This window comes from Rhamphochromis sp. 'chilingali', assembly GCF_963969265.1.
Source record: "Rhamphochromis sp. 'chilingali' genome assembly, chromosome: 7".
Classification (NCBI taxonomy): domain Eukaryota; kingdom Metazoa; phylum Chordata; class Actinopteri; order Cichliformes; family Cichlidae; genus Rhamphochromis; species Rhamphochromis sp. 'chilingali'.
Window position 1 is genome coordinate 16389077 of NC_137934.1, and position 23186 is coordinate 16412262.

The 23186-nt window shown below is 40.2% G+C and overlaps 3 protein-coding genes and 1 long non-coding RNA gene across 4 annotated transcripts; 2 read left to right on the top strand and 2 right to left on the bottom strand.

The window, feature by feature from the left end:
• Positions 1 to 616: 616 nt before the first annotated feature.
• Positions 617 to 4508, top strand: LOC308400397 (uncharacterized protein). The gene is made up of 3 exons (XM_080888063.1): positions 617 to 778; positions 1229 to 1304; positions 1428 to 4508. Exons 2-3 carry the CDS (start codon positions 1230 to 1232, stop codon positions 3282 to 3284), a joined length of 1932 nt encoding a protein of 643 aa, XP_080744189.1. The 5' UTR covers positions 617 to 778; position 1229; the 3' UTR covers positions 3285 to 4508.
• Positions 4509 to 4568: 60 nt separating this feature from the next.
• LOC308400398 (uncharacterized protein) lies at positions 4569 to 6897 on the bottom strand. Its single transcript, XM_080888064.1, has 2 exons — positions 6007 to 6897; positions 4569 to 5465 (listed from the first exon to the last, which is right to left on the bottom strand). Exons 1-2 carry the CDS (start codon positions 6823 to 6825, stop codon positions 5130 to 5132), a joined length of 1155 nt encoding a protein of 384 aa, XP_080744190.1. The 5' UTR covers positions 6826 to 6897; the 3' UTR covers positions 4569 to 5129.
• Positions 6898 to 7317: 420 nt separating this feature from the next.
• On the top strand, positions 7318 to 8245 carry LOC308399514 (uncharacterized protein). The gene is made up of 2 exons (XM_080886827.1): positions 7318 to 7593; positions 7850 to 8245. Exons 1-2 carry the CDS (start codon positions 7388 to 7390, stop codon positions 8190 to 8192), a joined length of 549 nt encoding a protein of 182 aa, XP_080742953.1. The 5' UTR covers positions 7318 to 7387; the 3' UTR covers positions 8193 to 8245.
• Positions 8246 to 17671: 9426 nt separating this feature from the next.
• LOC308399653 lies at positions 17672 to 22548 on the bottom strand. The gene is made up of 5 exons (XR_013972231.1): positions 22481 to 22548; positions 20483 to 21554; positions 20248 to 20393; positions 19838 to 20170; positions 17672 to 19517 (listed from the first exon to the last, which is right to left on the bottom strand). It is a non-coding gene; the product is annotated as an uncharacterized lncRNA (long non-coding RNA).
• Positions 22549 to 23186: the final 638 nt, after the last annotated feature.

Genomic DNA, 23186 nt, shown 5'->3' on the forward strand with positions numbered 1-23186 from the left:
AAATATTAATATCACACTCAACTGACTGCGTTTTATCTTCCCATTGCACTGATGGGTGGACAGTTCTTAGGTGCCTGTGCATGTTGTTTGTGGAGCCGGCTCTATATGATATCCTTTTCTTGTAGACTCTACACTCTGCCTTTGTTTTGTCAATAAGATTGAAATGGTTCCAGACTTTGCTTCTTTTCTTGGTGTCATTCATTTTCTTTACTGTACCTTTCCAATGTGACGGTGTTGTCTCTTGTTGCTCCCGGCTCTTTCTTTCCCTCTCCCTCCTGCTCTTGTTGTGTGCTACTGCTGTTGCGAGTGTAACTACCGCCCCGCCCCCTCAGCTCAGCACTGAGCAAAGGGGGGAGGGGCACAAACGCAAGGCTCTGTTTGCCGTCTCTGCTCAGCGCAAACACAAGGGTATGGAAGCCCGTTTCCGCCACTAAAAAAAAAAAAAAAAAGATCCATAACTCGAAATTTCGAGTTATCTTTCTCGAAATTTCGACTTATTTTCTCGAAATTTCGAGTTATTTTCTCAAAATTCGGACTTATTAACTCGAAATTTCGAGTTATTAACTCGAAATTTTGAGAAAATAACTCGAAATTTCGAGTTAGCGCTGCCAATAAGAAATCTACGTGGCTGATGTCATTTCCTTGTTACCCGGAAGGATATGGCGCAAAGGGGTGCGCACTCAAAACTGGATCGTGTCGTGAGCTGCTGTATTAACAACAAATGGCGCCAGGTTCTTCAGTTTTGAATGCCTTCCTACAAATGATAACTGGATAAAAGGTATATAAAAACAGTGTGACAGCGATTGTTACATACAAAGTTGAATAGAATGCAACGTCAGGGTTAACCAAAGGTACCTATAAGGTTTCTGTTACACGCTAATGACACCTGTTACGTCTGATGAAACAGACGTTTTGCTGAAAGCATGCGTAATAAGTATACAGCACTGTATAAAACAAAATCACAAATCACCCAAAACAGGGAATATGACTGACAACTATATAAATAAGGAACAAAACCAATAAAACTGTAACCAGACAACTGAGAAAATGTGGGATTGACTGTATTGTGATGCTGATTGTAGTTACAGTGCAAATGGACACTTAAAAATGCAGTTCCCACTTCTCCACCATAGTCAGAGCTCATAATGTAGGTAGGCACAGATACTTTGACGATAATATGGTGGCTTTATTTTAATTTTGTAATTTTAATTTACATCCTTCCTTACAGCATGGGAGACTTGACTGAATTCTTGAAACAAAGAGAAGTCTCTGAGGAAATTATACAGACCTTGGAGAATGAGAAGGTACTTAATTCCAACAAGATACTGGTTGAAATGCAACTTTTCCTCATTGTTCTTAAGTTAAAAATAGAATTGTATTTTCAAGGCTGGTTGTTTCAATAAATTAAATTATTTTTCCATCTTTAGATTGATGCCAGTGTCATAAGTCTAATGACAGATGAGGAGCTGAAGACTTATTTGCCATCATACGGTGATCGTCTAGCAGTATTTGGATTTTGCAGACGGAGGGGCAGCAGCCGCAAGTCAGCGCTTTTTGAACGGCTGAAATCCAAACTGTCCAAAAGAAAATTATCTGAAGAGGATGGCAGTAGCACACGGCAAGAAGAACATTCCCAAACAACCCATAAAAGAAATGCTCTGAAGAGAAATAGAAAAATAGAAATAGGATGGATGCATTATGATGAAGACACTGAGGTTTTCAAGCAGGTTAGAGCTAGACGAGGAGGAGGAACAAGAAAAATAGACATCTGCAAGGATGCCAAGAAAAGGGACATATTACAGGTTGCAACAGGCCTGTTCTTTCCAGATGGAGGAAACATTCAGGGGCCCTTAACAGATTTTGACTGTGATCTGAAGGATTATCAAGAGATGATAGTCGATGATGCATTGACAGTAGGAGAACTTTATCATGTCACAAAACTTAATATCCTCAGGTTCTACCTCACCACAAAGAAAAAACAAAATGACAGCCTTCAGAGCTCCAACCCAGGTTTGCATCCATCTTCAGAAATTGAAGCGAGTCCTCAAAACCAAACCTCTTCTTTTACTGTCACTACAGTCCAAACATCTGCTCCATTTGAAACAATCAGCCATGATGTGACATACATTGAAGACACTCCAAACGATAACCTTCCACAATCTTCCACGCAGTCTCTAAGCGCTAACACTTCTCACAGCAGTGACATTATTTTTGTTGGCCCCTTTTCTGACAGTGAGCCAATAAATTTGGATGACACCCTGATTTTTTCTCCACAACCTGGTCCATCCAGTGAGAGAGTGAGGAGAGTAGTGGTGGTCCACAGAGGGCAGGTAATGTCAGAGCTCATTTCACATTTTAGTGATAAGGACCTTGAAGATGTCGACATCAAAATCCAGGTCTTACTGCCTGATGGAACACCTGAAATGGCCCATGACGATGGGGGAGTTGTGAGAGACTGTCTTTCAGAATTCTGGAAAGAATTCTATGACCAGTGCACCACTGGAAACGTTTACAAAGTGCCCTTCTTAAGGCATGATCTTGGGCAACCGGAGTGGGAGAGTGTGGGCAGAATCATTGCATTTGGATGGGTTAGAGAGAAATATCTGCCTGTGAAAATTGCACCTGCCATTCTGGAACAAGCTGCCTTTGGATATGTAAAGAGTGATATTGTGGAGAATTTCCTTAAGTTCATGCCTGACTCTGAGCGTACAGTGTTAGAGGCGTGGCGATCAGACTTTAGCACCGTGGACCAAGAAGAACTTATAGACATACTTGATAACCACAGCTGCAGAAAGATACCAACAGCCTGCAATGCCACTGAAGTCCTATTGGAGCTTGCACACAAAACACTTGTCCAAGAGCCTGCCTATGTTATTGAACAGTGGGCAAGAACACTCAGCACTGCATGGGAAAGCCTTTGTGATCTATCTTCAGTTTATGAAACCCTCCAACCAACTGTGAGAAAAGTTCTCAAGTGTCTCACTTTCCCTGAAACAATGACGGCTCACCAGAAGCTGATTCAGAAATATCTAACTACATATGTGAAGAATGCTGAGAAGGAACATTTGTGTTTGTTCCTCAGGTTTTGCACAGGTTCAGATTTACATCTGGGAAAGAACATCATCATTGGGTTTAACGAACTGAAAGGTTTCCAGAGACGACCTGTGGCACACACATGTGGGTGTGTACTGGAGCTGTCGATAAATTATGACAGCTATCCTGACTTCAGATCGGAGATGAACAGTGTGTTGGAATCAAATGTGTGGGTTATGGACATTATCTAAAGGTTTGATTCACGGACAATGGCTTAAAAGCCATTGTTGTTTTACAACAGATTATATTTGAGTTGTGAACTAAGACTAAAGTGTTCCCATGTGAATGTCACAGCAAAGGTTTCAGGTGTTTAAAAACTGAGTTCCAAGAAAAAGTATTTGGTGAAATACCACTGTAATGCAATTTGAGGTACTTCTTTGTGTTTCTGTGTTTTCCTATTACAACTGAGGCAATATTTTTCTAAACACTTGTGAAATGCATTTCTGCAGAGGTCTCAGAGTGGCAGTCTGGAGACCATTTATAAGCATTCCCATTTCCTCAGTCAGCATGTGTGCATGTGAACAATGAAAGCAGTTTTTCCACCTTTTATTCATTTTTTCTATTATTTGAATCCAAAATCAACTTTAAAAAATGCATTAGGTTAATTTTAATTTGTCAAATTTTATTAATGTAATGTCAAAAGATGACATGTATTGTAGTGGTTCACCAGAAAATTAGAGATTGAGACCCCTGCAATATGTAGTGTATAGTACATGTAGGAGATATATGCAATATCTCCTACATGTTTTATCATCGTGCACACATTTTACAGTTTACAAGTCAGGTTTTACTTTATCATTGTATTTTATTACAGTTATGTTTGTACAGTTCTGTTTAGCCATCTGGGTTATGGTGACTTTTGCTAAATTGAATGGCCATAAGGCACACCTATATGCTTTTATTTTGGATTTCTGTGAAATCAGCAATTGCTTAGCTGAAGGTTGATTTTTGGTTGGCTTTTCCTGATTTTTGTAATGGAAAAAAACCCCTGTGTATCATAGCCCCCTTTTTCAAAACTACATAGCCGATGGGGTAGTTATTTAAAAGATATTTTCCTATATTTCTGTTTTCATGTTTGAGCCTAATGTATTTGCTTCATAGTGGTTTTAGACCACACGTTCTTATTCTTTAATTGTAGGATATTGTTATCAGATCTTGCCATATTATCCTCAATCTCTTTTTATTGTCCCATTCTTTTTGTATTTTTAATAATAATTGAACTTTTGCAAAACATATTGCATATTTTTGTTGAGTGTATTATCGTACTTTTTCCAAGTCTTGTGCTTGCAATTAGCTTTTTATAAGAATACTTTAAGGTTTTTTGTGTTACTGTAAATACAGTACAGTTATTTTGTTTTAAGACAAGATGATGGCAAAAGATCTGTGTTTTATAATAAAGTGTTCAATGAGACAAATTACATCTTTAATTTTGGTAATTTCTGGGTTTTTATTATTCTGAGGCGCAATCCGAAAAAAAAAAAAAGGTCCATAAATCTCACTCAGTTAGGTTATCCATATGCTAAAAAATATATAATTATACTGCCCATAATCAGGAAAACAGTCAGTATATATAAAAAGTCTCAGCAGTGAAAAAAATGACAGTGAAATTTTTTTTTACTGCTACATAACCAGATATTTCAAAACATCAATAATTACTCAAATAAAAAGAAAGATGAAAAAGCATATTTACAAAAAGTTGAAATCATAATTCCAAGGTGACATGCGCTGCATATCCTCCAAATAGCAGGTCTAACAGACATTATGTTTACATATGTTTTAATAATAAGGCTTTTAAAACAAAAAATTGGTTTGTTAATTGAAATAAACCATCCAAAAAAAAAACAACCCTCCAAAAATTAAATACAATTTTTATAGCCTTTTTCAATTGGCCCTGTTCGTGAAATACATTTTCAGGCCCTCAAAACCCATGTATGTGTGCCCCAAAAACGACAACCATCCAAAAATTAATAACTCATAAAAGTTTACAATTTAAATATGAAAATACAGAATTAAAAATGCATAACGATGTCTAACCTTTAAGGCAAAAGCTCCAACTCAGTAAGCATCAACTGCCTTAGCTTTACATACAGATCCACTGTATGAAACACATCATCTGAGAAGTCCAGGTTATGTTCTGACATGAGTTCTACACAGAGATGAAAGACATCCTCTTCACATGGAAAGTCTTTGAACACGCATTCTTCAAGGCAGGCTTCAACTTTGTCCATATTGACATGTTTGAGACAGTCCCTCGCGCCATAAATGTCTGGGAGGGCATACATAAAAGATGGTCGGCCATGAGGACTTCGGGAGTTGTGGACTGGGCGCATTCTGTGGTCATTCCAGGCCAAAGCAACTTCATTTAATTCTTCCTAGATGAAAACAAAATGAACAAAAGAAACATTTTCAGGCATACAATATGAAAATGTTAATGTACAAAAGCACAACTAACTTCTACATTGATTTTCTTAGCTTACACACCATTAATTTAGCTTTGAGCTACATTAATGATATATATCCGTATATATACACACACATACCTATACACACACACACACACACACACACACACACACACACACACACACACACACACACACACACACACACACACACATCATGAACAGACAGATACTTATTTACTTAGTTTTGACCCACCAAAAATGCTAACCGAGTACAGAGAGAGGCCTAAACACATAAATAATCAATGTGTTATAATGTATAATTGTGTTCCTTGATATATATGTGGAATTTTTTTTTTAACAAAACAGTTTAAAAAAAAAAAAAAAGCACTACTTTTCACGTGTACTTTAATATATCTGATGTTTCTATAATATACAAAGGCCGTGTGAGTTGTTACAAATTAAACAGTTACAATACATGTCGTTTACACAATCACCTATGTAAACTCACCTGTATAATGTGAAGAAAACAGAACTGGACCAATGATTTGTCCAAGAAAGAGTCTGAGAAGTGGCCATCCTCTCTTAGTTTGTCAAATAGTTCAATCCAGTACTGGATACACTGGCTTCGTAAGATTAGCCACCATCTTTCAATGCGTTGATTTCCTGTACTTGCTCCAAATATGACGTGCTCTCTTTCTGGTTCATTGTCTGTAAAGTGCAAAAATCGTTGCATGTGAGCCACATGGACGTTTTCTGTTCCTAGATCTAATCTCACTCGATCAGGGCAACCACCTTGTTGAATCACGGCATCCATGAAGTAGCCAGCAATTACTCTCGGGTCATTATTTGTCTTGTAAGCGTCTAGCCATATTATACTCCTTGAAAATCCGTCAATGCATCCACTGATTGCAATCCCAAATGGCTTCAGTTTATCGTAGCCGTCGATATGCCACACATAGTTGGGGCCTCTGCTATGATACACTCGCCTCCGCAGTCGTCTACGTGACCTCAAATCCACACCTTCTCCATCGAATAAACGGAGCAGAAGACGAACGGTTTCTCTGTCAGTAACAATGCCATTCATCCAACACTTCTGGTGCATCCAACGATACCCATGACACTGTCCTGAGGTTGCCAATTGTGCTTGTATAAAAGCTGCCACCTCTCCCACCTCTGTTTTGTTCTTTCTGCGCCAAAGTCGGTTGTTGTGTAAAATCCTTTCAAGTGTACGGAGGCTGATAGTAATGCCATGTGATTCAGCTAATAACGCAAGAATCTCCTCATTTGTGAAGCCACGCTTAAAATACTCAGCAATTTGTGAATTCATGATCCGTATCTATAATTAGCATTTCTGTAGCATTTGTAGCTGAGGGCTTCAGCTTCCGGGTAACACGGAAATGACGTCATTCACATAGATTACTGATTGGCAGAGCTAACTCGAAATTATGAGAAAATAACTCAAAATTTCGAGTTATTTTTCTCATAATTTCGAGTTATTACAGTTTTTGCTCGTTGCTTGAACACTATAAACCCATGCTTAGACTAAAGTAACACAACTTGAAGCTTTTGTTACCATACCCCAAACACATGTACCCCTACCTTAAACAAAAGTGCTGCTTTGCACTCTGGTTGCAATTATGCAACACACTTACTCCTTTATGCAACACACATGGTCCTGCATACTACACTCTATTTCATACATAAGACACTTTGTTCAAAAATGAAATTTCAGGGTGCCATTTGGAAAACACATGTATCCAAAATACAAAACACATCGGGTAATTGCAACCACTCAAATATACACCTGAAGGCACTTACTTGCAAAACTGAACACCAATTAGCCAGCCACAAAAAGCCCTCAGTTTAGCCAATTCAAGAACTTTGCAAGCATGGATGGAGGGAGAGCAAGAGGAAGAGGAGGAGGAGGTCAAAGAGGCCATGCACGGACCCATATTTCTGATGATATAAGAGCAACTTTGGTGGACCATGTCATCAACCACGGCCTGACTATGAGGGAAGCTGGGCAGAGAGTCCACCCACATCTAAGCCGCTTCACAGTGGCATCTGTAATACGAACATTCCGACTAGAAAACAGGTATGTCTTCATCTCACTGCCTTCTACTCTACTCAGATGGTTTTCATAGTACTGTTCTACAGTTACCATATCAAGTGTACAGGGTATTGCAGGGTGCTAATGCTCCTTTTGCAGCCAAAGTGGTAGTTTCTGTGAAACATACCATGATTACTTATATTGAAGTACAGTGTTGTACAGTGGTTGATACAGTATATACAGTGAAGTACTGTAAGAAAAATAAGCAAACCGATGACAATATGTGGTTGTATTTCTCTAGAATGACTCGAAGACCTTCTGGGGGAGGACGCCAACGCCTGTTCACACAACGGCAGGAACTTGCTGTTGTGGACCTAGTGAGGGCAGACAATGCCATCCGTCTCCACCAGCTACGACGGAAAATACTTGCAGACAGGCGAGTGTTCAGCAACATAGACCATGTGAGCATCACCACCATCAGACGCATCTTGGGTAAACACAGCATCACCATGAAGCAGCTCTACAGAGTCCCATTCGAGAGGAACAGTGACAGGGTCAAAGGACTTCGAGCTGAATATGTACGGGTACGTGTAACTGTCCCTTACATTTACAATAGAGTATTGGTGAAGTCCAGTAGCAGCTGAATATGTACCATATCAGTACCACATGGATCCATTCTGAGAGCTACACAGGTACCTGTGTGATGGGGTGAGGGTGCTGTATGTGTAGCACTGTAGTACAGTGATATGTTCCCCTTTTTTTCAGAGAATCTTGGCCATGGATGGAGCTGCACAGCCTCATGAATACATTTTCATTGATGAAGCTGGATTCGACCTGAGCAAAACAAGACAACGGGGTCGTAATGTAATTGGCCAAAGGGCAATTGTGCACGTCCCAGGGCAGCGCGGGGGAAACATCACATTATGTGCCGCCATATGCCTTCGAGGGCTTCTGCACCATCATGCAATACTGGGTCCATACAATAGCCAACACATACTCACATTTCTAGATGCTCTCCATGATATAGTTGTACAGAACAGACCAGATCAGCCCAGGTTTGTGGTGATATGGGATAATGTCAGTTTCCATCGGGCTGCTCTGGTCCAGGCCTGGTTCTCCAACCAAAGTCAACTTGAAGTGGTATGCTTGCCCCCTTACTCACCATTTTTAAACCCTATAGAGGAATTTTTTTCGGCTTGGAGATGGCGTGTATATGACCGCCAACTACATGCCTGCATGCCTCTTCTGCAGGCAATGGAACAGGCCTGCGGCGACATTCAGGTGACAGCAATCCATGGATGGTTTTGACATGGAAGAGGATATTTTCCCCGGTGCCCAGCGGGAGAAGACATTGCTTGCGATGTTGATGAGGTCCTGTGGCCAGACCCCAACAGACGGCGGGATCCATGAGCCCACGTATGCACAATTGTCATGATTTTTTGTTTACAGTATAGTGTTTTTTCTATTACTGTATTATGGGGGTTTTTTTGTTTTGGTTTTTTTTGCTTTATCTGAATTCATGGTACTGCAATGTACAATATTGAGTAGGTCTATTTGCTTTTTTGGTTGTTTGCAAATGTGTCTCCTGAAAATATGCCTTCTGAATGAACAATGGAAATCAAAGACTGCAGTGCTTTATATAAAGTAGACTAGTGTGTTCCTCCTGCTCTGTAAGTGTTTGCATATGATGCAAGTATGTGTCATTTTGTCAACAGAGTTACATTTTGACAAAGGAATGTTAGGTTTTGATAGCAGAGTTTAGGTTTTGAGAGTAGAGTTTCAATTTGGTGCAGATGTGAATGGTATATTTCCCAGTGTTGTGTCATGTTTACTTGTGTTTAGGGTTTTGGCACAATGAGCAAAGTTTTGCAAAATGTGTTCAGGCAACGGGCAAAAACTGTAAGTCGAAATTTCGAGTTGCTAAGTCGAAATTTCGAGTTGCTAAGTTGAAATTTCGAGAAAATAAGTCGAAATTTCGAGAAAGATAACTCGAAATTTCGAGTTAAGTATCCTTTTTTTTTTTTTTTAGTGGCGGAAACGGGCTTCCATACAAGGGTGACTTGCAGCTTAAAGCGAAAAAAAAAGTGAAAGAGAGGGCAAGAGAAAGAAAGGCTCGCATCGTTCACTTCAAAGATCCGGCTCTAAGAGCCATTTCGTTCGCGACCGACCCATCACTACCCTCTAAGCTGTGCACGTGCGCAATTGCGCACTGCTGGCACGGTCTCTGCGCACAGAAAATATGTGTTGCGCACAAAAAAAAATCTAACCTGAATTAAAATTAAAACCTTAACAATAATCTTTTGCAGTGTTAGTCAGTGAGTGACTGGCTGCTCCCGTATGGGATTAGAACGATGCCACCTTATCCCATAGTCCAGCCAATAATGCGATTTACATTCGTATATACTCAGCTAATCAATGTCGTTGACAGGCTATGACCTGTGGGCTCAAAATGTGGTCATAAATATTTTGTACTTGTAAAAAAGATTTGTATGTGTAAAAAAGATTTGTATGTGTAAAAAAGATTTGTGTGTGCGTAAAAAAGATTTGTGTGTGTAAAAAAGATTTGTGTGTGCGTAAAAAAGATTTGTATGTGTAAAAAAGATTTGTGTGTGCGTAAAAAAGATTTGTGTGTGGACTTAGAAAAAAAACCCCTGCAAGTTACAAGTACGGATTTTGACCCTATTTTTCTTCCTTTCATCTGATTGGTCAATGTCATGTCAATCACAAATGTAACAATCCAATCAGAGAACAGATGGGTTTGGCTGTCGGAGGGGCGCTTTTTTGAACTGCAGGTCTTTGAAGGGTGATACAGTTTGAAGCTGGAGGATTATGGGCTCAAAATGTGGTCATAAATATTTTGTACTTGTAAAAAAGATTTGTATGTGTAAAAAAGATTTGTGTGTGCGTAAAAAAGATTTGTGTGTGGGTAAAAAAGATTTGTGTGTGCGTAAAAAAGATTTGTATGTGTAAAAAAGATTTGTGTGTGTAAAAAAGATTTGTGTGTGCGTAAAAAAGATTTGTGTGTGTAAAAAGAATTTGTGTGTGCGTAAAAAAGATTTGTGTGTGTAAAAAGAATTTGTGTGTGCGTAAAAAAGATTTGTGTGTGTAAAAAGAATTTGTGTGTGCGTAAAAAAGATTTGCATGTGTAAAAAAGATTTGTGTGTGCGTAAAAAAGATTTGTATCTGTAAAAAAGATTTGTGTGTGTAAAAAAGATTTGTGTGTGCGTAAAAAAGATTTGTGTGTGGGTAAAAAAGATTTGTGTGTGCGTAAAAAAGATTTGTGTGTGTAAAAAAGATTTGTGTGTGCGTAAAAAAGATTTGTGTGTGTAAAAAAGATTTGTGTGTGGGTAAAAAAGATTTGTGTGTGGACTTAGAAAAAAAACCCCTGCAAGTTACAAGTGCGAATTTTGACCCTATTTTTCTTCCTTTCATCTGATTGGTCAATGTCATGTCAATCACAAATGTAACAATCCAATCAGAGAACAGATGGGTTTGGCTATCGGAGGGGCGCTTTTTTTGAACTGCAGGTCTTTGAAGGGACTAAATGCCCTTTTACATGCCAACCCAGCATTTTCCTTCATCACCACGAAGGAAAACAGTCTGTGGTCGTCCGAGTTTGGTGATTTTTGTGTCACAGGTCTACGTGTTTAATACAGGGACTTCCACAGCCTTTTCAACAGCGCTGCGGACCGCGGGGTGGGGGCGGGCAGTGTTTTGGAAATGACAATCTTCATTACAAAGCTTTCTTCGTTATGAATTAGCATACATGTTTTTATTGAACATTTGAAGAACCAGCAAAAAAAACAGAAACTCTTGTAGAGGACATAAAATCAGAGATAGAAAAGACAAGGAGCAGGTGCATCTAGTTCTGGATCCTTTGCTTTTAGTTAGCAGTTAGCATTAGCAGCACATCCTGCGTCCGATGTGAAAGATAAGATAAGATAAGAGATAAGATAGAATTTTATTACAGTTTTTGCCCACTGCTTGAACACATTTTGCAAAACTCCGCTCTCTGTGCCAAAACTGTACACACAAGTACACATGACACAACACTGGGAAATATACCATTCACATCTGTGCCAAATTGAAACTCTACTCCCAAAACCTAAACTCTGCTGTCAAAACCTGACATTCCTTTGTCAAAATGTAACTCTGTTGACAAAATGACACATACTTGCATCATATGCAAACACTGACAGATCAGGGGGAACACACTAGTCTTCTTTATATAAAACACTGCAGTCCTTGATTTCCATTGTTTATTCAGAAGGCACATTTACAGGAGACACATTTTCAAACAACCAAAAACGCAAATAGACCTACTCAATATTGTACATTGCAGTACCATGAATTCAGATAAAGCAAAAAAAAACAACAACAACAACACAATAATACTGCAATAGAAAAAACACTATACTGTAAACACAAAAAACCATGACAATTGTGCATAAGTGGGCTCATGGATCCCGCCGTCTGTTGGGGTCTGGCCACAGGACCTCATCAACATCGCAAGCAATGTCTTCTCCCGCTAGGCACCGGGGAAAATATCCTCTTGCATGTCGAAACCATCCATGGATTGCTGTCACCTGAATGTCGCCGCAGGCCTGTTCCATTGCCTGCAGAAGAGGCATGCGGGCATGTGGTTGGCGGTCATATACTCGCCATCTCCAAGCCGAAAAAAATTCCTCTATAGGGTTCAAAAATGGTGAGTAAGGGGGCAAGTATACCACTTCAAATTGATTGTGGTTGGAGAACCAGGCCTGGACCAGAGCAGCCCGATGGAAACTGACATTATCCCATATCACCACAAACCTGGGCTGATCTGGTCTGTTCTGTACAACTATATCATGGAGAGCATCTAGAAATGTGAGTATGTGTTGGCTATTGTATGGACCTAGTATTGCATGATGGTGCAGAAGCCCTCGAAGGCATATGGCGGCACATAATGTGATGTTTCCCCCGCGCTGCCCTGGGACGTGCACAATTGCCCTTTGGCCAATTACATTACGACCCCGTCGTCTTGTTTTGCTCAGGTCAAATCCAGCTTCATCAATGAAAATGTATTCATGAGGCTGTGCAGCTCCATCCATGGCCAAGATTCTCTGAAAAAAAGGGGAACATATCACTGTACTACAGTGCTACACATACAGCACCCTCACCCCATCACACAGGTACCTGTGTAGCTCTCAGAATAGATCCATGTGGTACTGATATGGTACATATTCAGCTGCTACTGGACTTCACCAATACTCTATTGTAAATGTAAGGGACAGTTACACGTACCCGTACATATTCAGCTCGAAGTCCTTTGACCCTGTCACTGTTCCTCTCGAATGGGACTCTGTAGAGCTGCTTCATGGTGATGCTGTGTTTACCCAAGATGCGTCTGATGGTGGTGATGCTCACATGGTCTATGTTGCTGAACACTCGCCTGTCTGCAAGTATTTTCCGTCATAGCTGGTGGAGACGGATGGCATTGTCTGCCCTCACTAGGTCCACAACGGCAAGTTCCTGCTGTTGTGTGAACAGGCGTTGCCGTCCTCCCCCAGAAGGTCTTCGAGTCATTCTGGAGAAATACAACCACATATTGTCATTGGTTTGCTTATTTTTCTTACAGTACTTTACTGTATGTACTGTGTCATCCACTGTACAACACTGTACTTCAATATAAGGAATCAGCCACTTTGGCTGCAAAAAGAGCATTAGCACCCCGTACACTTGATATGGTGATGTGATATACTGTAGAACAGTGCTATGAAACCATCTGAGTAGAGCAGAAGGTATGGAGGTGAAGACATACCTGTTTTCTAGTCGGAATGTTCGTATTACAGATGCCACTGTGAAGCGGCTTAGATGTGGGTGGACTCTCTGCCCAGCTTCCCTCATAGTCAGGCCATGGTTGATGACATGGTCCACCAAAGTTGCTCTTATTTCATCAGAAATATGGGTCCGTGCATGGCCTCTTCGGCCTCCTCCTCCTCTTCCTCCTCCTCCTCCTCTACCTCTTCCTCTTCCTCTTGCTCTCCCTCCATCCATGCTTGCAAAGTTCTTGAAATGGCTACGCTGAGGGCTTTTTGTAGTTGGCTAATTGGTGTTCGGTTTTGCAAGTAAGTGCTTTCAGGTGTGTATTTGAGTGGTTGCAATTACCCGATGTGTTTTGTATTTTGGATACATGTGTTTTCCGAATGGCACCCTGAAATTTCATTTTGTGAGCGAAGTGTCTTATGTATGAAATGGAGTGTAGCATGCAGGACCATGTGTGTTGCATAAAGGAGTAGGTGTGTTGCATAATTGGAACTGGGGTGCAAAGCAGCACTTTTGTTTAAGGTAGGGGTACATGTGTTTGAGGTATGGTAACAAAAGCTTCAACTTGTGTTACTTTAGTCTAGGCATGGGTTCATGGTGTTCAAGCAACGGGCAAAAACTGTAATCCCTCGGGTGGGTTCCTCTGGGAAATTCGGTTTCCAAAAGCACAGCACCGACAGAAGTTACAGTAACAGAATGTTATATATATATATATATATATATATATATATATATATATATATATATATATATATATACACACACACACACACACACACACACACACACACACAAAGGACTTTTATGCTGCGCACTGTGACTCACAGCAATGGTCCTGGGTCAGCCCTGACTTTGTGTTAAACTAATCCTAAAGTAATAATGGTATTTCTAACCACTGATATACCACAACTTTTTCCTTTCAACAGCTACTGAAAGTTAGGGGACCTAGCTGCTATCGGATATTTATATAGAGATCCTCCAGCTTCAAACTGTATCATTTCATTTCATTTAAGTATTTATTGTCATTGTCACCCTTCAAGGACCTGCAGTTCAAAAAAGCGCCCCTCCCGACAGCCAAACCCATCTGTTCTCTGATTGGATTGTTACATTTGTGATTGACATGACATTGACCAATCAGATGAAAGGAAGAAAAATAGGGTCAAAATCTGTACTTGTAACTTGCAGGGGTTTTTTTTTCTAAGTCCACACACAAATCTTTTTTACACATACAAATCTTTTTTATGCACACACAAATCTTTTTTACACATACAAATCTTTTTTACGCACGCACAAATCTTTTTTACGCACACACAAATCTTTTTTACACATACAAATCTTTTTTACGAACACACAAATCTTTTTTACACACACACAAATCTTTTTTACACATACAAATCTTTTTTACGCACACACAAATTCTTTTTACACATACAAATCTTTTTTACGCACACACAAATCTTTTTTACACATACAAATCTTTTTTACACATACAAATCTTTTTTACAAGTACAAAATATTTATGACCACATTTTGAGCCCATATATGACAGCGTCCTTATGTGCAGACACCGGTGTTTTAGCTAGCAAAGCGGCGTGGCTGATGTGGAGTGAAGCCACGTTAATGACATGTGGACAGCCATTGGAGATGTGAGCAGGACAGACGGAACAATAGACGGAAAAAGTGTGGACTTTATACCAGTATACAGTGGCAGCATCGGGGCAGCATGAGTACGAGCATTTTTTTATTTTTTTTTGCCGATGCCCGTGATGCCGCCCCCCACCACGATGCCGCCCCGGGCAACCGCCCGTGTCGCCCATATCTAATACCGCTGCTGCCAGCATATATATATCAATTGTGTTGATAGGCCACGTAAAACCAGAGTTACGATAAAAATATCTGTTTGGTTTCCTTGCTCAATACTATCGTTGTTTATATTTACTGCAGGAAGAAACGGTAAAAACTGCGTTTTATAAGAAAAAAAGGCTTGAAAGCGCTCTCCGCCTGTGAGCAAAAACAAACTCCACCCCCCTCTCCCTTTCCTATTCGTCCAAAAAAGTACCATGTCGACCAATCAAAAAAATGATATGGCAACGTGGCATCAAGTTGTTAAGAAATGGGGGGAAGTTTTAGGAGTGACGGCGGTGTTTTGAGATGTGAGAGATTTGAGACGTTTAGCGCAAATCTTGTGTAGTTAGTGTGTAGTGTAGTCAATAGTTTTGTTGTGTGTGTCAGAACAATGAGGCGACTGCTGAATGTTACAGGTGTTACAGCAGTGATACATCTCCTGTTGTCAGGCCTGTCAGGCTGTTGTTCTCCTTCATCTCATAGTGGACAGAAATTATTTTTTGGAGTGGCACAAATGATTTGTGTGGCATCAAATTTGACGCAGAACAGCTGATTGTTCTGTAAATAGTTTGAAATGTTTGTTTAAAAAAATGCCTTGGCTGCATTTAAAAAAAATAGCTGCAAAAAACTTTGTTTGCCAAACTGAGTTACTTATTTGAAGAAGTAACTATATAATTAATTGCCCAGCATTGGTCATTATATACTATATTTTGCAGACAGAGAGTTACAGGACTCTCTCCCAGACCACAGACTCAGACTCATAATACAAGTCAGAGCTTTATAAAAAAAAAAGAAGAAAAAAGTAAGTTGTGTTTTTTCAAAATTGGAGTTCAAGTTATTTTTACTTCCAATTGTGTTAACATACTACACAGGTCAATGACTAGATTTTTTTTTAAATTTTCACTGTAAGTGGGCTAAAGCAGTTAATTAAAAGTAGTCTGACATAAATGTAAATGATGTAATTTGATTATTTTAATAAACCATGTAACTTGGATGGATTCGATGCCGGCGTGACCACAGTGCACACGTCTGATGTCGCTCACAGTGGTCCAAGGGATCGCTTAGGGAGTTTGTGTGTTCGCTCAGACACATGAAAAATTAGAGGGAACATTCATCACCACCTTAGTTATACTAAGCTTTAGTCCTTATTATATTTTTTGAGAATTCTAGACCTTTTGGCATTGTTGTTGGTGTTTAAGATGGGTTTGATTATAGAAAGAGTTAAGACTGGTTTAGATTTGGGGGATATCTGCCTTTCACTACCACCAGCTATTAAAATATTGCTATGCTAAATCCAGACAGACATATTTTGGATGCCAGGTGAATTTTTCAGTGGGGCTGAATTATGGAATGTGTCTTAAATATTAATTCTGTACATTTATTCCGTCCTTGCTACTGTGATCCAGACAAGAGCTCCTTCCTAATTCCAGTTTAGTCATGTCTCCAATTCTCTCTGCCTGCCCCTGAGCCTACACAGTTTAAAGCCTTCTTTTTTACAATGACCCACTGTGCTGACTCACTCCTTCACAGAGTCTCTTTATGGCAGAATCAGTACTTTTTCCACATAGAAATGGGACTGAAAGCTGGGCTTTTACTTAATAAGTGTTGCTTATGCATGTGTGAAGGCTGTAAAAATATTCCTTGTTACTAGCTCACATTATAAATCAAGTAAGTGTGGGACTGATGTTTGGTGTTCAGCTGCAAAATAATTCAACTGTGTTTCAGTTTCTTATTCATCCCAATGAAATAATACCTTTATAAATATATAGTACTTTCTTTAAACACACACATACTCATATTCTGAAATGCAGTGTCCTTGCTGTCCATCTCAGCGCTGGTCTCACAAGTTGACAAGCTGTCACCGAACATAGTCTCAGATCAATAACACAGCTGTTCGAATTCCATCTCTGTCTGCTCTGCCTAATTTGATGGACGCTCTGCTTGTCTACCTGTCCATCTTCGGTATGTTAGACTACCAGCCTGGCAAAATAAAGCACGCATAGGCTTGCGGATAGATGGCAATACATATCCGCAATCAATACTACGTGTGATGTTTGAGATAAAATTGACAGGCTCTATTGCCTACTCATTTTCATACACAAGGGACTTTTGCCAACTCATAGCAAAACCTCAATGTCTGATGTCTATTTGTCTTATTTATCCTTACATATATCAAAGCAGCATATGAAATAAAAGAAAGAACGACAGTAGTTCACCATTTTTTCTCACAGCAAGCATTTTCTGTGCTTTCTGTGAAACAACAGAGGCATGAAATGACTGCTATCAATGCATGCTGACAGCAGCAAGTCCTCAAAGAGCTGCACTGGGGATACCCAAAAATCACAAGCTTACAATATATTCGTTTTATGGGGATTCCACAAAGGATTTGCTCTATCAGAGACTTCGTTCAGATGAATACATTTTCTTCATGCATTTTGAAAATGACACAGACTGGGTTATGAATATGCTTCTGTTTAGTTTAATGCAATGATTTCATTTCAGTTACTTCAGGGAAAGAAGGTTATGACAGAACAAGAAAGACAGACGAAAGGGCAGCTGTGGAAAATATCTGACACAGAATTCTCCTAAAATTGCTCAAGGTTAAGGTGTGAACATGGCTTTATTGACACCGACATGTAATTTTCAAATGCCAGCTTTAACCAAAAAATAATAATTTAAAAAAAATCATCACAGTCTCAGACCACAACTATCTCAAGATACGACAGATAGCACCCCTCAACTCTAAATTTTACTGACTGCAGTCTTCAGTCTGGGTTGCAAACAAAAGCCTTTACATTAAGGTTATCAAGAAACTGCCGAAGGAGACTTTACAAGTAGGAGTTAAGGTATTCTGCATCTGAGAGCTGATATAATAGAATAAGTTATCCACAAAAAAAGAGATGAGAATAAACTTGGAAAAGAAAAGCGAGAGCTTTTCTTCTTGCCAGCCTCTATTGATTCTCCTCCGGGCCTTCCTGGGAGGATGGTTCCACCAGAAAGTAGTCATGAATAAATCATGGGGCAGCAAAGCATGAAAGAAAAATTGAAATGAGGACTCAAATATGTACAGGTGAACAGATAAGCGCACACAATCTGACTTCTTCTTGTCTACTGTACATATTCACAGGACTCGGATCTCCCAGAAGGCTGTGCAATTTTGCTCTTCTAGATTCACTGAAATCACCTGGTTTGATCTGTCTGAACAGCTGGCTTTACAGATTTGCTCCTAAGCTGTGGTCGTGTCATCAGAGGCAATCTCGAGAGGTATGCTGTGTATTCTTTAACAGGCTTCACTAGGGGTGTCTATGCGGTGTGGGTTATTGACATTCAGCTTGGCCACTCTGGCTGACCTTTGATTCTCTATGTTATCCTGCTGTTAATGAGGAGAAAGTCGATTTCATCCCATCCCCAGAGCTATGTCTTTTTCCCTGAGCGAGCTGCAATCTCTGCACTGTGTTGGCTAAAAATCATGGATAACAGCCAACTATTTGGATCACTGCAAAGTCAGGGGACTCTTTAGGCCAAAGCAGGAGACTGAGAGGTTTATAATTTAACATCATATGAATGCAATGATACAATGTGGCAGTGGAGTTTGATTTGCTATGATTAAGGGAGAATATTGAGAACAATAAAATGTTTCTTCTTTCTTCTGACCCTTGAATTGACTTGACTCTGGGGCGATCGTGGCTCAAGAGTTGGCAGTTCGTCTTGTAATCCGAAGGTTGCTGGTTCGAACAGTCTCGGTTGTTGTGTCCTTGGGCAAGACACTTCACCTACCGCCTACTGGTGTTGGCCAGAGGGGCCGATGGTGCAATATGGCAGCCTCGCCTCTGTCAGCCTGCCCCAGGGCAGCTGTGGCTACAACTGTAGCTTGCCTTCACCAATGCATGAATGTGAGAGTGAATGAATAGTGGAATTGTAAAGTGCTTTGAGGGGTCCCGAAAAGCGCTATATAAATGCAATCCATTATTACTTGTGAAGTTTTCTTTTTTGTAAAACTGCTGAATACGTTCAGTATCAACAAACAGAAGACCAATGGAAATCTTAAAGGAGTGTATTTTATAGAATGTCTCTTTTAAAGGGTTGAAAATCACACAGTTGGTTTTCGGTGACTGTGATGAGAATAGCAGTTCAGAGTCAATTTCCTTGATTGAATCAAACTTGGAATTTCATCTGTGGAGTGAGGCCAGGCTCATAGCAGAGGGACACTGGGGTTTAGACTGGGAAGTGACTGATAGCAAGGCATCCTAGGCAGTAATCTAAGCCCAGGGTATCTGTCAGATTCTTGGAACAGACAGCAAGCAGAGCTCTGGAGACCTCTGGAGAGAGAAAGACAGAGAAAAAAAAAAAAAAAAAAAAAAAAAAAAAGAAAATCACTGTTGTAAGCCAGACAGTTTCGGTCTATGAGATTTGGAGAAAAACACCAGAAAATAAACACGTAATGGTTGCTTAAAGAAAGTCAGTCTTATATTGTTTTTGATTAATATTACCCAGCATGCCACATACTTTCACTCTTGCCATAATAGATGGAAGGATTATTTTTTGAAATATATATCTAACATTTTCTGCTGGGGAAATATTCTTTAGTTTTTCTAAGTTCTTTATTTTATACTTAATTTAGGAGCTCCGAGGATCTCACCTGGACGACCAACTGCTCCAAGCTGGTCAAGAAGGCTCACCAGCGCTTCTTCTTCCTGAGGACTCTGAGGAAGAACCACCTGTCCTCAGACATCCTCTACCGCTGCACCACTGAGAGCATCCTGACCAACTGTATAACAGTCTGGTACGGGACCCAAATGCAGACACAAAGACACGTAGAACTATGTACTAGAGTGTTTATTTTGTAACAGAAACTGTTTGGACCCTAGTTAGAAAGGGCAATGGGAAAAAAGTAACTGGAACAGGGAAGGGTGGTCCTACAAAACTGGGTCACCGAATAGGTCACGGCGAGAGACAGAGGAATGAGAGGATTCTGTAACAGACAGAGAAGGAGTACGGGTAAGGAGCCAGTGACTGAGAAATGTTAGCTGGTGAGTTTATTTTCCTTACTTGCAGGTCTGGGTTTTGAAAGCTCTGAGGAGGGATGTCCATGAGAGTTTCCAAGGTGTCTGGGTGTAATGGCAGACCATAGGGCTGGCAGGCAAGTAGGCGAAACAGATGTCCAGGTGAGTCCAAACCATGAGAAACGACAACCTCTAAACACAAGGAAAACAAGGTTACACAGGGAAAAACAGGTATAGGAGGTTTTACAAGTGCCGCCTAGTTATCACCGTGGATCACATACGGTAATGCACTGGCGAGGAGTAGCAAGTCGCACTGGTTTAAGAAGCCGTCCTGCTGATTGTTTGCTGACGAGGCACAGATGAGATGCGGGAAGCTCCACCCCAAAGGGGTGGACAGGAGACCAGCAGCCACAGGTGGAAAAACCCCAGACACTCCCACAGACCATGACAATATGAATAACTGGTTTGGGAAAATTCTGCAGTATTAGTAAAAATTAAACCTGCAATATAAATCTTGTGCTTACTCATTGTGGTCAAATGTCAGTCATGGGACTAGTACCGATGGAAACTTTCTGCATGTTTGTGAGAAGCCAGCATCTTTGACAAAATGACAGTATTTTATCCTCTGACAATGAGGACTGATTTTTTTGGTACTTCTCTTTGCTATATTTTTAAAAACCTGGCAAAACCATTATGCTGGCATGACTGGTAATCATGTTGTCTTACAATTCATACATGCTTGGTTAGCAAAAATCCTTAATCATGGAGTGAAAGCGTTTGTTACGGGTCCCAGATGTGAAGACCACAATAACAAAAAGAATACAAATCTGTAAAAATAAAGGTAGAGTCTCAGAGAAAGAATCACAGGAGCACTCGTATCTTTTCCCGAATTGTCTCTTATTTCAGAACAACAAATATAATTTACATCCAGTGCTTTCACTTGTCAGATATGCTCAATAACTGTAAAAGGTAAATAAAAGGCATTTGGCAAATATATGTATCTATGGTCATTATGTAACACACCCAAAGAAAGATTCTAGGTCTGACCAACCGTCTCAGTCGTGGGCAAAAAGATGACAGTCAATAAAATTCTAAAAGATAATTTATTGACAAAAAAATATCAAGAGATAAAAGATAAAACAGTCCAGTGTCCCATTTATGAATCGTATAAAAACACACAGTCCCAAGGCCAGAGCCAGCTATGCCACACGGCCAGTTGCACTCCACGTGTTGCCTTTAACAGGGTTAGAAGTTGTCCTTGGAGGCCCACCACCCTGCAAGCATATAGCCAGTGGTCACTCCAGCCTCTGCAACTCTGCTGCCTTTAGGCTGTGGCATATAATAGGCCCTGGCCTGCACAGAGAGACAAAATGACACCTTCAGTATAAAATTCATAGCGCAAAACCCATCCATCCCAAACATATCTGATTTCATCACATTACATACCTGCACAGCGAGACAAAATGACACAGCAGTGTTTGTAGTGTGGGCTATAAGTAGACCAGTGTATCAGTGCAATCAAGTACACCTGCCTCTAATTAGTCCAACCCCATTCCAGCCATTTGCTCACCAAAAATGTGACACACACACACACACACACAAAACCACTCCCAACCCAGTGCAACTTCACACAATAATATGGAGCTGAATTAACACAGGCACATTAGTCTACCATGTTACAATTACATTTCTCCAGTTTACACTGTTAATTACACTATTCCTTCACTCATTTACATCAGCAGTGCAGATACCATATAATGCCTTAAACGTCTTATTGCTCTTTCTCACATATAGGGCAAACTCAAAATAGCTTATCCACAAATCTGATATAAGTGCATAAATCTTACTAGATTAGACAAAACACACCTGAATGTATTACTTTGCAATGTAATAACATACATGTACATTCATTCTTAGCTTATTCTTAACATTTCCACATCACTTGAACCATAAAGAGTATATGAGATATTTTAAACTCGAATAATCTGATGTCAGTGCCTTTACAGTTAAATTGGAGCACCACACACACATATTTGATTGTTAAATGGAGTTTACCAAGTTCAAATACATCCCGCGGGCTGGCGAATTCTCGCGGTAACTCTCGCGAGACTTGGGGCTGTGCCGCTCGGCTTTACCATCGCTGCGGTGCCGCGCTTCCATAACTTTCAACTAAACCCCACTTAAGGTTACATCGGCGGTGTCAGCATAACTCTCAGTAAACACAGAAGTAGAACGAGGCACAAAACCCTCATACACTGTATTTTTAAGTCGATACTGACCTGTAAAAATAAAGGTAGAGTCTCAGAGAAAGAATCACAGGAGCACTGGTATCTTTTCCCGAATTGCGTCTGAGAGGACAGGAAGTAGGTCCGCTCTAGGCAACCGCGGGTGAATGACTACAGTGTCAACAGTTCCGCTTATTATTTCTCACTTTTACTCTCCTCAATTGTTATGGACTACACGTAATGAATGTAAAATAATAATTGTCTTAATTGCTGGCATATATTTTTCTTAAAAATAATAAAATTTACCAAAATGTGGTAGCACATTTGTGTTCACCACATGCTCCCCAACAGCAAAAGTGGCTCCTGACACTTAACTTGAATTATAAAAAAAACTTTAAACTAACAAAGTTTTTTTTACAGAAGTCCCTGTAATATTCCTCTTGCCCAGGTGTCCTTAGACTTCAGGCATCCTTCTTCCTGAGATTTCTGTTCGATTCAATAGCAAGGAACAACATATGAAACAGGTAAGTAAGGGCTAAGGGTAAGGGGAGAGGGGTGGGGGGCTGGAAGTAGAGAAGAGGGTAGTATAGGGAAGGATATGGCGAAGGCTGGACGTTGATGGTGTTCACCGCAGGATGAGCCTGATAGGCTGGTTGACCCAAGGACGGGTAGGTGAAGAATGTGGTGGGACGTCTCTGCCTGCTGGACTGCCTAAGATGAGATGGTGGCTTTGGATGGATGTCATCCCCTGGCTCCACCC

Excerpts from the sequence above, each read along its gene's own strand:
- LOC308399514 (XM_080886827.1), top strand. The coding sequence starts at position 7,388 with ATGGATGGAGGGAGAGCAAGAGGAAGAGGAGGAGGAGGTCAAAGAGGC. Across the intron at positions 7,594-7,849 it reads ACATTCCGACTAGAAAACAG|AATGACTCGAAGACCTTCTG; the intron begins GTATGTCTTCAT and ends GTATTTCTCTAG.
- LOC308400397 (XM_080888063.1), top strand. The coding sequence starts at position 1,230 with ATGGGAGACTTGACTGAATTCTTGAAACAAAGAGAAGTCTCTGAGGAA. Across the intron at positions 1,305-1,427 it reads AGACCTTGGAGAATGAGAAG|ATTGATGCCAGTGTCATAAG; the intron begins GTACTTAATTCC and ends TTCCATCTTTAG.
- LOC308400398 (XM_080888064.1), bottom strand. The coding sequence starts at position 6,825 with ATGAATTCACAAATTGCTGAGTATTTTAAGCGTGGCTTCACAAATGAG. Across the intron at positions 5,466-6,006 it reads GTTTTCTTCACATTATACAG|GAAGAATTAAATGAAGTTGC; the intron begins GTGAGTTTACAT and ends GTTTTCATCTAG.